Source organism: Miniopterus schreibersii (genome assembly GCF_964146895.1).
Source record: "Miniopterus schreibersii genome assembly, chromosome: 18".
Taxonomy (NCBI): domain Eukaryota; kingdom Metazoa; phylum Chordata; class Mammalia; order Chiroptera; family Miniopteridae; genus Miniopterus; species Miniopterus schreibersii.
In genome coordinates, this window is record NC_138121.1 from 28,052,412 (window position 1) to 28,065,158 (window position 12,747).

The 12,747-nt window shown below is 52.2% G+C and overlaps 1 protein-coding gene across 1 annotated transcript in view; it reads left to right on the plus strand.

Moving 5' to 3' along the window:
• JPH3 (junctophilin 3) overlaps nt 1-12,747 on the plus strand; it is a 78,591-nt gene that overhangs the window by 21,429 nt on the left and 44,415 nt on the right. The window contains exon 2 of the mRNA XM_081118001.1: nt 7,189-7,966. Coding sequence (XP_080974127.1) covers nt 7,189-7,966 — 778 coding nt within the window. The remainder of the gene's footprint in view (nt 1-7,188; nt 7,967-12,747) is intronic.

Sequence of the window (12,747 nt, forward strand, 5' to 3'; positions counted from 1 at the left end):
AACTGACTCCTAGACCAATCAGCTGTGAGGACCAGCTGCAACTACAGCCAAAGAGCTGCTGTGCTGGAGGCACCCCTATGGAGCAGGATTTACTTCAGTGGAGCTTTGGTGTTCACCAAGTGCACCCCTTGAGTGTCACTCGTGGATGTGGTAGGGTTGTAATCCAGCGTGGTTGAGTTTGACTACCAGGTGCACTGTCTCTGGGGCCTCTGGGGAAGTGCAAAGTCAGCCTGTGCCTTGCCCGGGGCCACCCAGCATGAGCTGGTCAGCAAACTGTAGTTGGCTGCTACTTTGCTGGCCTTGGAGGTGTCCAGGAGAGGCCAAGCTATGAGCCAGTGCTGCTGCTGCTAGTGCCAGGCCTGGGGCCGCTTATCAAGCTGTATGGGGCCGGCTGCTGCTTGTTTGAGAGATTTTAGGAAAGCCCTAAGCATGAGGCTCGAGGGGCCACTTGCACAGAAAAGCCCCTAGAAATGGCCTGGATGAGCTGCAGGTGGGGAGGGGCGGGACCATTCACATATGGCGCCTGCCTGCCGGCTGTGTGTGGGGAAGACTGGCCAAAGGAGCAGCGGCTTCACCAGCCCTTCTGCCTGGGAGGAAGCTGCCCCTCCGCCTCTCGCCCCGACTTCAGGCAGGTTAGTTCCTCCCCGAGTGTCCCGGGTCCTTTCAGGCTGCTGCCCGGCGCTGGGCTCAGAGGGAGCGCGTCGGAGTGAGTCCCTGCGCCGCCCTTTAAGAGGAAAGCCTGGGGCTCCCGTAGCCTCTGCGACCCTCAGGGACAGTCCCCACTGGTTTCACAGCCTGGAGTTGTGGGGACGTCTCTTCCCAGCCCTGGAGCCCTGGGCTGGGGGCCTGCTGTGGGGCTGGGACCCCTCGCTCCCCCAGGAAACCTCCGCCGTCGAGATTCCCTCCTGCAGCTGCGTCTCTGATTCAGCCCCCATCCGCCCGCGTCTCCGCCCCTCCTACCTTCTCGGTGCTTCTTCAGCTCCCTGTTTGTGGGGCTTATGTGCAGCCGGATTTCAGAGGCTCTGAGTGACGGTGGTTCTGTATTTTAGTTGTAATTTTGATGTGGTTGCGGGAGGCGGCGGGCGCAGCTGCTACCTACGCCGCCTTCTTGTTTCTCTCGTCACCGTTTTTAAATACCTTCAGAATGTTGTGCGGCCACCTGGGGATGGGTGGTGGGGATGGCCGCACAACATTCATCTTGTGAAACTGAAACTCTGTGCCCATTAAGTAATAATTCCCCGTCACCCCCCCCCCAACCCCTGGCACCACTTCCTACCCTCTCTACTACTATAAGTATCTCGTATAAGTGGAATCATACAGTAATTGTCTTTCTGTATCTGGCTTATTTTTCTTAGTATAATGTCCTCAAGATTCATTTGTGTTGTAGCGTGTAACAGAATTTCTTCATTTTCCAGGGTGAGGGATAATCCACGGTAGGGATGGGCGCTTTTGCTTTATCCATTTATTCTTCCGTAGGCGCCTAAGCTACTTCGGTTGCTTGCACCTCTTGGCTGCTCTGAATGACGGGTGTGCAAATATCTCTTAGAGACCCTGCTTCCAGTTCTTTTGGGTATATGCCCAGAAGTGGAATTGCTGGATCGTATGGTAATTCTATGTTTAATTTCTTGAGGAACTGCCAGACTTTTCCACAGTGGCCGAACTGCTTTATGTCCCCACCAGCAGTGTACAAGGGTTCCTGTTTCCCCACATCCCCTCCAGCACTCGTTTCTTGTTTTGTTTTGTTTTCATAGTAGCCGTGCCAGCGGGGGTAAGGTCGCGCTCAGCCTGGTTTTTATGTGCATTTCGCTCGTCATCAGTGATGTTACGCACCTTTGCATGTGCTCATTGCCTGACAACCTCATTTTACCTCAGTCCATCTCTTTAAAGACCACGTCTCCAAATACGGGTACATTCGAAGGTACCAGGGGTTAGGACTGCAACATATGGACTTGGGGGGAACACAGTTCATCCTATAACAAATTCCACTGGCTATCACTCTTCAGAGCCCAGCTAAAACAGGTTTTTTAAGATGATACTTCCTAGTGTTGGTGGCGACGTGGGGAAAAGAATCACTCTTGCCTTGTCTCTTCCGAGGGAAATTTATCAAAAACCTTTAAAAAAAATCTTCCTTTGACTAGGCAACTTCATTCTAGGGATTTATCCAAGTTTATAACTTAACATTGCATACAAAGATTAGCTATCAAAAATGAGCACTACCTAAGTACCCGAAGGATGGGGTTGGCTTGTAATTTGTATGACTGTGGAATGTTCATGTGTTGGATTAGTTGCAAACATTATTGATGTAGAAAAGGTAGAGACAGGTCCAGTATTTAGTGTAAACTAAGGAAGTTTCCAGAACATTGTATACCCACCTGTGCCATGATGCTGCTACGCTGGCTCTGCTGCCCATGAGCTGGGTGACCTTGAACTAGTTGCCTCATCTCCTAATCTTCCTTCTCCAACACCCAGGGATGCCCTGATGAGAAACATTACCTGGGGCTGACAGTTATAGGTCACCCGGTCATTTACAGTCATCCTGACTCAGGAGGTCAGAGTTGGGCCTGGGAACTTGTATTTTTCTTCCTCTCTCTCTTTAAAAAAAAATACAAATACAACAGGTGACTTTCATCTTATCTTCAGGGACATTTGGGAAGCGGTAACTTCCTCACCGGTCATTTCAGGGCCCTGCCAGCTTGGAGATTCTGGAGTTGGCCCTTGAGCTGTGAAGCTGCTGTGCTGGTCTTTCTAACTCTGGACCAAGTGCACACTGACAGTTGTGTCCACAGACTCTGGGAAAACTTCTTCCTGGTTGGACTACTGAGCAAAAGAAATAATGAAGTGTTGCTCGGTGCATCCTCACGCTGGTCAAACGGCCCCTCTGTCCACCGTCTGGGGCTTGGGACAGATGAGACAGGAAGGTGGGGCAAGGGGTGTTCGGTCCATCTGTGAAAATAGGGGCCTGGAGCTTTGTAAATGCCATTTGTTACCCGCAGGGAGATATCCTTCAACGTGGGGTTCTCGCGGCCAAGTCTAACGGGTGTCTAGGGCCTGGTGCTGCAAGGGGTCCAGAGGCCATTTCATCTTGCTGGTCATCTCCAGGCAACTCTGGAGGCCAGCATATAGTGAGACTGCATTTTCCACAAGGCTGGTCCTCTGGGCCTGTGGTGAAGGCTTCAGAACTTCAGCTAATGGGTATGGGCTGCAGAAGAGAAAAATAAGAGTGTGTGTGAGGTGTGTGGGGCCCTACAGAGCTGCAGATAACTTGGCTAGAGCGGACTGTCCACCATACCCAAGATGTGGGGGGCTGAGGTTGAGGCTGGATCTTAGCTGGCTGAGCAGCGTGGGCTGAGCTGGCCAGGCTGTGCTCCAGCCCAGGGCTCTGGTTTTCACATTTGGACCCAAGTGTTTCCTGAACAAAACAACACTGGTGCCCACACAAGCCAGGTGCTGCTGTGCCCAGTGCTGGAGTGAAATGGAGTGGGGTCTTCGGAGCACAGCCTCACCTGGGAGCTCATTAGGAACGCAGACGCCTATGTGCACCACCACCCTGTGGGGTTGGAAACTTGGGTTTTAACACGCCTGGTGAGGGATGCTGATGTTGTTCAAGTGTGAGACCCACTGGTGGTCTTGTCTCATCTGCTCTTCCCCGGGGTCTGGGTCATTGTAATTGGCATTTGACAGGTGAGGTTTAGGGAGGTTTGTTTCCTCACCTGAGTCCACTCAGAGCTCTGTCCAGGGCCTGCTGGTGTTCTGGGCAATGTGGACCTCCACCCCACCCACCTCAATGTCAGAGGGGGAGAAATAACATGAGAGAGGAAGCCCGATGAGGGTGGGCACAGGTGCCCCGGGAGCCTCCCTTTGGGTGGAACCATTCCTGCAGCCACCTCCTTGCTGAGCTGGCCTGCGTTCTTTCTCTTGCTCTTTACCACCCTCTGCTGTGGAGCCATGAGGCCAGGCTGCCCAGGGCAGTCATAAGAGAGCTCATCTGGATTGTGTTTCTGTATTACTAAACCCATTTTCTTACTGACGTCAGCTATGAAATCAGAGATATGTTCCCACTGGGGACAGAAACGCAAATATAACAAGATTGCAAACTCTGGGCAAAGTAGCCTTAGCTGCCCTGTCACGCCCTGCGCTGTATTTGTGTACATTGCAGAATTTGAACCTAGCGTGTGGGTACAGTTGTTACCTCCATTCTACAGGTGAATAAACTGAAGTCTGAGAATTGAAGTGGGGTCCCCCAGGTTGTGGGCTTCGCTCCCCCAAAGCTCCAGCCCGTCTGAGGGGGACCGCCCCAGCAAGACCCTGTTGGCCACAGGAGTTTGTTTTAAAGCCCACGTCCCTGACTCTACTCTCAAGAACCCCTAGAACTTGATCAGCTCTTCTTTGTCTCGTTGCAAGAATTTGAAATTATGTATACATAATTTTTTTCACTGTGCTTCATTTCTCTGCCTCCAATCATTTTATCTTTTTTGAAAAACTGATATGAAGTCTACATAATGTAAAGCTAATAATTGTAAAGTGAGCAATTCAGTGGCATCTAACACATTCACAGTGTTGTGCAAATACCACCTCTCTCTAGTTCCAAACCATTTTCATCACCCCAAAAGGAAATCCCGTCCCCGCTAGCATTCACTCCCATCCCCCAGCCCCAGCCATCGCCAGTTTGCTTTCTGTCTCTGTAGATTTGCCTGTTCAGGACATGAAATGGTGTACAGGTCCTTTCTCCTTGCTGGTCACCTTTGTCTTTGGCTCAGTACATGCCCTGTGCACACATTTTGACCCTCCCCAGTGCTAGCTAATCTGTCAAGGGAACTCCGAGGTCACAGAATTCAGGGATAAGTTGCGGAGTGGATGCCCTCATTTCACTGATACAAAAACTGAGGCTCACAGAGGCTGTGGTTTGTCTGATCACTCTGCCCCTCAAGGACACAGTTGAGCAGCTCGTGGAAGGCCAGGATGACATGACATGGGAGCTCAGGGAGAGTGGGAGGGACAGCCCGAACCCCAGATTTGGAACCCTTGCTCCTCCCACTCTGTCACTCAGAACAAGCTAGTGTTTGCCTTTGGTCTGTTATTAGATACCCTCTGTGAGTAAGGGCAGGCTGTGTGGACAAGGTCTCAGAGACAGAAAAGCCCATGAGTGGTTCAAGACCGGTTCTGACTTTGGGGTGATGGCAGTGTGGAGTGGTGACAAATCAGTGACAGATCATTTGGGACCATGTATTTGGATTCCATACTCAGTTTGGACTTTACCTCCAGTGCAGGACACATAAATAAAGGAGATGGTCCAGGTGGGAGACAATAGGGAGTAGTGGCGAGTGGGGCAAACTGGATGGGGTGTGCCTATCTAAAGGAGGCAACTACTGCTGCACTCCAGTCCATTTTGCTGTCTGTAAATAAAGACCCAGTATTGCTAGATCTTGTACTTTTTAGGAGAAACAGAAGATCTGAGCTTTTATGTGAAATCTCTAGATTTTGAAGTGTTGTCAATTCCAATTTTTTATAAAATTCTCTGTGGGACAAATAAAGCCTGTATATTGGGCAGGTTTTAGCCTCTGAACCTCTGGTTTGTAGCCTCTCTACAGTGAGTTGGAAGAGTGATAGGACAGACCTCCCCATTCTAATCCAAAAGCCCTTACCAGGTGGAGTGTCCCCTTATTGGTGCCTTGCTGAGGCCTGGTAATAATTCTAATAACATATAGGACAGATGTAGATTGAAGTTTACTTCATGTCACCATGCTGAGGGCCATTTAATTCTCACAATGACCTATGATATGAGGAATTTTAGACTCCTATTATAGATGAGGAAATTGAGAGTGTTCCAGAAATTTGCCTAAAGTCACACAACCAATAAGTAGAGCAAAAATATGAGCCCAGTTTTGCTGATATTTTTCTTTATATTTTATTGTGGTAAAATATAGATGATGTAAAACATGCCATTTAAAAAATATATATATTTTTATTGATTTCAAAGAGAGGGAGGGAGAGGGAGAGAGAGGAACATAAATGATGAAAATCATTAATCAGCTGCCTCCTACACGTTCCCTACTGGGGATCAAGCCCTGACCGAGGCATGTGCCCTGACTAGGAATCGAACCACGATCTCCTGGATCATAGGTCAATGCTCAACCGGGAGCGGCACTGGCAGGGCAAAACATGCCATTTTAATCACTTTTAAGAGCACAGTTTAGTGGCATTAATTACATTCACAGTGTTATGCAACCATCACCTTTATTTTCAAAACTTTTCCATCACCTCAAACAGAAACTCTGTTTCCATTAAACAACTCCCCATTTCTTCCTCCCCAGCCCCTGGCAATTACCATTCTGTTTTCTGTCTTTATGAATTTATCCTAAATACCTCATATAAATGTAATCATATAGTTTTTGCCCTTTTGAAACTGACTTATTTCATTAAGCATAATGTCCTCAAGGTTCATCCATGTTATAGCATGTGCCAGAATTTTTTCCTTTTTAGGGCTGAGTAATATTCCATGGTATGGATAGACCCCACTTTTGTTAATTCATTCATGTGTCAATGGACACTTGGGTTGTTTCCACCTGTTGGCTATTATAAATAGTGCTGTTATGAATGTAACAAATATCTCTTCAAGTCCCTACTTTTTGATTCTTTGGGGATATCAGGCCTGCCAATTTCAAGCCCTTAAGGTCTCTAAGCACTTAAGGTCCCCATGCAGTTAAAGATGTCCCCACTGAGTGCTCTTCCAAACTTTTCTTGGGTACCTCTGGCAGCAGTGTCATCAGTACTCAGTCGGTAGCCCAGATCTGTGTCCCTAAAGCTGCCGCTCACCCAAGGATGTGCTTCTGCTTTTTTCTTCACTGCGTCCCTCCCTGGTCATTTCTGGGGTGGCCTTCTGCCCATGTACAGGGAGGGCTCTTGATTCTGTGCGCCTGACTGTACATCACAGACTCTTAGGCCTCCCTTCTCCCTCCCCAACTTCTAAGGGAGAGAACAAAATGCAGCTGTGGGAAGCAGGATGGAAGTGTCTTTAAAAACAACCATCAGTGATATAAACTGTAAAAATGCACCATGGACTGTCTGCCTCACTGTTCTCACCGAGTTGTCCCAAGACAGAGCGAGCCACGGGGGGTTCCGCCCACCGTGAAAGGTGCCCATCTTCCATCGCTGTCTTGGGAGCTCACCCTTTCTCCTTTGTCTCCACAGGGACCTACCAGGGCCAGTGGGTCGGTGGCATGCGCCAAGGCTATGGTGTGCGGCAGAGTGTCCCCTACGGCATGGCGGCGGTCATCCGCTCGCCCCTGAGGACATCCATCAACTCTCTGCGCAGTGAGCACACCAATGGCGCGGCCCTGCACCCAGACGCCTCCCCAGCCGTGGCCGGCTCACCAGCTGTGTCCCGAGGGGGCTTCGTGCTCGTGGCCCACAGCGACTCCGAGATCCTCAAGAGCAAGAAGAAGGGGCTGTTCCGGCGCTCGCTGCTGAGCGGCCTGAAGCTGCGCAAGTCGGAGTCCAAGAGCAGCCTGGCCAGCCAGCGCAGCAAGCAGAGCTCCTTCCGCAGCGAGGCTGGCATGAGCACGGTCAGCTCCACGGCCAGCGACATCCACTCCACCATCAGCCTGGGCGAGGGCGAGGCCGAGCTGTCGGTCATCGAGGACGACATCGACGCCACCACCACCGAGACCTACGTGGGCGAGTGGAAGAACGACAAGCGTGCGGGCTTCGGCGTGAGCCAGCGCTCCGACGGGCTCAAGTACGAGGGCGAGTGGGCCAGCAACCGGCGGCACGGCTACGGCTGCATGACCTTCCCCGACGGCACCAAGGAGGAGGGCAAGTACAAGCAGAACATCCTCGTGAGCGGCAAGCGCAAGAACCTCATCCCGCTGCGCGCCAGCAAGATCCGTGAGAAGGTGGATCGCGCTGTGGAAGCGGCCGAGCGGGCTGCCACCATTGCCAAGCAGAAGGCGGAGATTGCAGCCTCCAGGTAGGAGGGTGAGGAGGGGGCGTCGGGCGGGCAGGGTGGTCCTGCGTTGCCAGCTGGGCCTGGTCTGGTCAGTCATGCTCCCTGCTTGGCGGCCTGTGCTGACGTTTCTCAAATTGTGCCCCTGGGAACCCTGGGGTTCCTCAGAGGTTCTCAGAGGTGAGGTGAGGTGAGGCGAGGAAATGGGTGACCTGGGAGGTCCTGGGTTCTATGGCCCCTCCTCAAACAGAGAGGTATCTCTTTTTGTCTATTTTATATGCTGGTGTTTAATGTAAAATGTTGATGGATAAAGAGGGTGGGCCATTCTGCTGGTAAGATGCTTAGGACAGTTCCGGCTAAGAGAAAGGTGCAATGCCACTGTGGCCACATTCCCTGCCGGGCATGGAGTGCCCAGTATTGCTGGGACGTGGGAGGATGGTGAAAGCTGCCCTGGCCAGCTGGCCTCCAGCCCAGATTGTCCTGGGCCCTGGGAGACAGCACCAACTGGACAGATCAGCTGTGGGCGCCAGGCGAGACTTGGTGCTATGGGCCAGCAGCTGTTCAGGATGGGATGCGGACTTATTGAGGTCGGGGTCAGCAAGGCTGCAGGACCCTAAGCAGCAGGTCCTGAGTTGATGTGGGTGGGCGGACGCCATGTTGGATTTTGCGGTATCTTTGGCGTGGGCGCAGCGGTAGGGGCTTCAGAGCTGGAAGAAGGGTGCCCAGGGACTGTTTCCCTGGGAGAGTAAGCGTGTAAGCCCAAATCTGGTCCTGGTGAGGCTGTGGACAGCAGGAACATGGCAGGTGCCTGCCGCAGGTTAAAGGAAGTTGCCCTGTTGAAACCCAAGGGCCACTGGTTGCCACACTCCTGGCATCCAAGGAACAATTTCTGACTGAGTTAACCAGAAGCTTCCACCATATGTTTGCTTTCCTGGGTCGGGGTAGAGCCCTTGGGGTCTGCCCCGGTCGGGGCTTGGGACAAGGGTCTGGAGATTGCTTTAGGTCCCTCAGGATGCCCAGACAAGAGGCTTCTAGGACAGGCGTCTTTCTGGATGATTCTGTCTTCCTAGCCAGGAGCAGGCCTAGAGTTACTCCAGGAAAGCTCCTGGCTCAGTTTTTTGTTGTTGTTGTTGTTGTTTTATATATCTTTATTGATTTCAGAGAGAGGAAGGGGAGGGAGGGAGAGATAGAGACATCAATGATGAGAGAGAGTCATCTATTGGCTGCCACCTGCACACCCCCTACTGGGGATGGAGCCCGCAACCCGGGCATGTGCCCTGACCGGGAATCGAACCTCGATCTCCTGGATCCTAGGTCGATGCTCAACTGCTGAGCCACGCCCGGCCGGGCTCTTGGCTCAGTTTTGCTCAGACCTTCCCAACCTTGTTACTTAATTAAAATTGTAGTCCATTTGGTTCTGGTTTCCAGTGACCTTTGATCCACAGTGAGGGACAAAAATGGTGGCTGTGGTTTGTTGGCAGCATATCTGCCACTCACAGGACCTGAGGCTTCAGAGGGAAATGGAACCCATTCCAAGAAACCGAAAGAAGAACGCTATTACTACCTGAGCACCGAGGTGGAAATTGCTCTGTCTTCCCCCCTCTCCGCCCCCAGAAATGTGCAGGCAACAGAAATAAATAGGACTCGCGTTTATGACTACTCACCCGGTATTTTAGGATCAGATTTGGTTTCAGTAGTTCTTTTTTCCATTATAAATGTAATACTTGCCCCATATAGAAAACCTGGAAAATAGAATGCAGAAAGAGAAGCGATTTTAGGTCTGGTCCACTATGTCACCAGACTCTCGTTGGCATTTTGCCCTATTTCTCTCCTTTCAGTGTTTGTTTATCTTGTTACCATTTGTATTATGTTTGTTTTGTTGACCTCAATGGACAGAAGCAGTTACAGGGCAGGGCACGGCATTGTCAAAGATTTGGGGTGCTCGTGACAGCTCCCTTCTGGCCTACAGGTTAGTTCTCAGGCAAGGGTCTGGGAGCACAGAATTCAGTGGACATGGAACTGGTTTGATTTTTAAAGCCTGATGACCAGGGGAACTTCTTAGGACTGAGGAGTTTCCTGACAAATCCCACAGAAGTTGGGAGCCGAGGTGGTGGTGCGGGCAGAGCTAGAGTCAGCATACCCAGGGAGCTCCACCCAGGCAGGTTTCAGCATTTCCGAGCCTTGGTTTCCTCATCTGTGAAATGGGCCCAGTAGCGCCTGCCTGCCGTGAAGGCCTGGGAACAAGTGAGGACAGCTTCATCCTGGACCTGGAGCCTCCTGTCTCCTCCGGGCAAGGGGACAATGTGGGGTTTCATGAGGGCTGATTGATGAGCAGCATGGACCAAGGAGAAGACCAGGGCACTGGGCCAGAAGGACAAGAGGGGCACAAAGAAGTTGGGGCAGCTCAGGACCCGTGGGGCATTGGCAGGCCAGCCTTGGTGCTCCCACATCTCCTGGGGAGGCCTCTGCTAGTGCATTACTTACGGGGGTGGGGATTAAGTCTGGTCAAGGGTGTGACCGGCACCTAGGAAGGCACGTACCTGCTGCATTCGGGGCTTTGGAGCCCTGCCCCTTGGTGAGAACCAGGCTGGCTGAGTGAAGTGCCCCACTCTGTACACACACATATTTAGACACATACCCCCCCCCCGCATGAAACTCAGTCATGCACACACTCATAACACATTCACACCACTCACACACACACAACTCAGACAGGCACATACACGCTCAGACGCACATGGAGACGGGCGCTGTGAGAGGGGTGATGAACAGCCTGAACCTGTGCAGTGCTGGGGTGAGGGGTGTAGCCCTTTGTCCCCTCCATCTCCTCCTAGGTGGGTGTCCCAGGTCATGGGAGCAAAGTCACAGAGTCTGGCTTTAAAACATGTCTGAGAGGAGGGCAAACCTCAGGCGGCATCTGGAACTGCTTCCAGCCCCCGGCCTTGCAGGGAAGTGGGTATGTCTGCACATCCACGGGTGTGACCTAGCCGTGCTGGCCTCCTGGTGCCCAGGGTTGCTCCTTGGAGCCCAGAAGTGACAGTGTCCTTGGTTTCCATGATGGGGTTGAACATGAGCCTTGTTCCAGGCTGTGGGTGGAGCTGCGTGTCCTGCATTTTCTCAGTGGGCTTAGATTTGAAAAAACGGGGGAGGGAACAGAGGCTGCATCCTCAAGAGCTAAGTCAGCAGATGGACAGCTGGGTCAGTGCCCCCAAAGCCCCAAGGCCCACCCTCCACTGGAGCGTGAAAGTGGCTACAGCTGCCCCGTGGGGCTGTGAAGTAGCTGGCTTCGGGTAGACTGTGGTCACTGTCACAGCCAAAAAAAGAGACCACCAGGCAACAAGGGAGCTATGGCTGGCTGGGCTCCAGTTACTGAGCTGAGTCAGAGAGAAACAGTTTGGTGTGTCCTCAGAGCACCTGGGGCAGCTGCTGCCAGGAGGGCAACACAGGCTTTCTTGTTAAATAGGAGTGGCACTGAGTTTGAGTTCTGAGAAGTGGTCCATTCTCTCCATTTCACAGAGTGGACCGAGGCCCACAGTGGCTCAGGGCCAGGACTGGCCACACAGCTAAGAGGGAGCTGGGATTCCTCCTGGGACAGTGTCTGCAGCAGGTTCCCAAGCCCTCCTCCCCCCTTGTGTGTGCCGGAATGGCCTGGGGTGCTCAGACACATGCCAGCCACTCCGAAATGCCAAGTTCCTGGGCTGCAGAGGCCTTCAAGTCTCTCCAGGTGATTCTCAGGTGTCCTCAGCACGCTCAGGAGATGTATAAAATGCAAATGGCTGGGCCCCACCTCCAGAGCTTCTGATCCAGCAGGACTGGGTGGGGGCCTGAGAACCTGCATTCTTGAGGCACCCCCAGGATGCCGGCACTGCTGGCCCGAGAACCACCTCTCTTCTCCCTCATGGGAGGCCACAGGGCAGAGGAGCCGCTCGCAGATGTGCCTGTGACAAAGGCAGAGGTAGAGGGTGCCCTGACCGAGTTTTCAGTGTGAGGGGAGTGTGAGGGTTGATCTGGATGAGATGAGATCAGAGCAGAAGGCACTGCCATCCTTTACCTGTGACTTCCTCCTGTAGGGTCCTCTACACTCCATTGTGAACCCCCATTAGTGACGGGCTGTGATGTATTCCATTCTGTCACCCAGCCAAGTTAGTCCCAGCCAAGTGGGAAACTCGGGGGCACTCTCAGTTAACCTGCTGTAAGCCACATGTATTCCAGTGGACCACAGGTAGAGCCCTCTGTCACCTTCATGCACTCGGGACACTTTTATGAAGTGTCTTCTACCTAGATAGCAAATATGTCAGCTTTGCACCTGCTGCTTCTCACCCCTCACCTCACTCATGGCAGAAATAACTAGTCAATCACTGTGCTCCTAGCTGTTGACCTGGAAGATGAAACCTAATGGCCATCATCTGTTGCTCAACAGAGGTCCTGGTCCGGCCTGTGGTTGGTTGGAAATAAAAATACAAACCTGTCCACCTACTAGAGAACACCTAGCCCAGAGGTTGTCACACTTTACCTTTCATTTGCAGAGCCCTTTGTCATGCGAACTCTTACAGCTTCTGGAGGTATAGAACGGATGGAGGCACTGTTCAGAGTCAAGTTGGGGGCCAGTCTGGGGCAGATTGTAGCCTGTTTGCCTCTCCCCTTCCTACCTTCCTGTGGTGGCCCCAGGACATTCAGCAGTGTCCTGGTTGATGGTTCATGCTTGAGAAGGTGCCTGACGCTGCACCTAGTACCGGGCGAGAGAGTGCTGGGGTTGACTAGCTATATCTCCCCAGAGCCAGGGCAGGGAGGGGTCTGGCCGGTGT